General features: G+C 35.3%; 1 protein-coding gene across 1 annotated transcript in view; it reads left to right on the forward strand.

The window, feature by feature from the left end:
• The window catches only part of LOC105551040 (zinc finger protein 93-like), a gene marked incomplete at both ends in the record, with an annotated part of 7,580 nt that extends 6,380 nt beyond the window's left edge, over positions 1 to 1,200 (forward strand). Inside the window, 1 exon segment of the mRNA XM_011996176.1 lies at positions 684 to 1,200. Coding sequence (XP_011851566.1) covers positions 684 to 1,200 — 517 coding nt within the window.
• Positions 1,201 to 1,204: the final 4 nt, after the last annotated feature.

Genomic DNA, 1,204 nt, shown 5'->3' on the forward strand with positions numbered 1-1,204 from the left:
TAAATTTTTGTGTTTTGGGTAGATACAGGGTTTCACCATGTTCTCTAGGCTGGTCTCAAACTCCTGACCATGTGATTTTCCCACCTTGGCCTCTCAGTGTGTTGGGATTATAGGAATGATAACCAACCCTGGCCTGTTCAATTTATGTAGAATTTTAAAAATTACTTTATATGCTGTTTATATTGCTTTTGAAATTTTTTTTTCATGGGGCCATATTTCTCTAATATCTTGTGTACATTATAATCTTTGATTGAGATTTGGACATTGACAGAAAGCTACCTGTTCCAATCTTTGTTGTTTCTTTCACTTATGTGTTTTCGTTTTGCCCGAGACCATTGTCCAGAGCAGAGCCTACAAGATTCTTTCCAAATTGTGATACTGAGAAGATATGAAAAATGTGAATATGGCAATTTAGAGTTTAAAAAAGTCTGTGAAAGTGTGGATGAGTGTAAGGTGCACAAAAGAGGTTATAATGGACTTAATCAATGTTTAACAACTACCCAGAGAAAAATATTTCCATGTGATAAATATGGGAAAGTCTTTCATCAATTTTCAAATTCAAACAGACATGAGATAGAACATACTGGAAAAAACCTTTCAAATGCATAGAATGTGGCAAAGCTTTTAACCAGTTCTCAACCCTTACTATACATAAGAAAATTCATCCTAGCGAGAAACCCAACAAATGTGAAGAATGTGGCAAAGCCTTTAAGTACTCCTCTACCCTCACTACATATAAGAGAATTTATACTGGAGAGAAACCATACAAGTGTGATAAATGTGGCAAATCTTTTATTGCATCCTCAACCCTTAGTAAACATGAGATCATTCATACAGGAAAGAAACCCTACAAATGTGAAAAATGTGGCAAAGCCTTCAACTGATCCTCAATCCTTACTACACATAAGAAAATTCATACTGGAGACAAACCCTACAAATGTGAAGAATGTGGCAAAGGTTTTCACCTATCCTCACACCTTACTACACATAAGATACTTTATACTGAAGAGCAACCCTATAGATGTAGAGAATGTGGCAAAACTTTTAACCATTCCACAACCCTTTTTTCACATAAGAAAATTTGTTCTGGAGAGAAACCATACAAGTGTGATAAATGTGGCAAAACCTTTATTTCATCCTCAAACCTTAGTAGGCACAAAGTAATTCATACTGGAGAGAAACCCTACAAATGTGAAGAATGTGG

Source organism: Mandrillus leucophaeus, unplaced genomic scaffold (assembly GCF_000951045.1).
Source record: "Mandrillus leucophaeus isolate KB7577 unplaced genomic scaffold, Mleu.le_1.0 Scaffold1139, whole genome shotgun sequence".
Lineage (NCBI taxonomy): Eukaryota > Metazoa > Chordata > Mammalia > Primates > Cercopithecidae > Mandrillus > Mandrillus leucophaeus.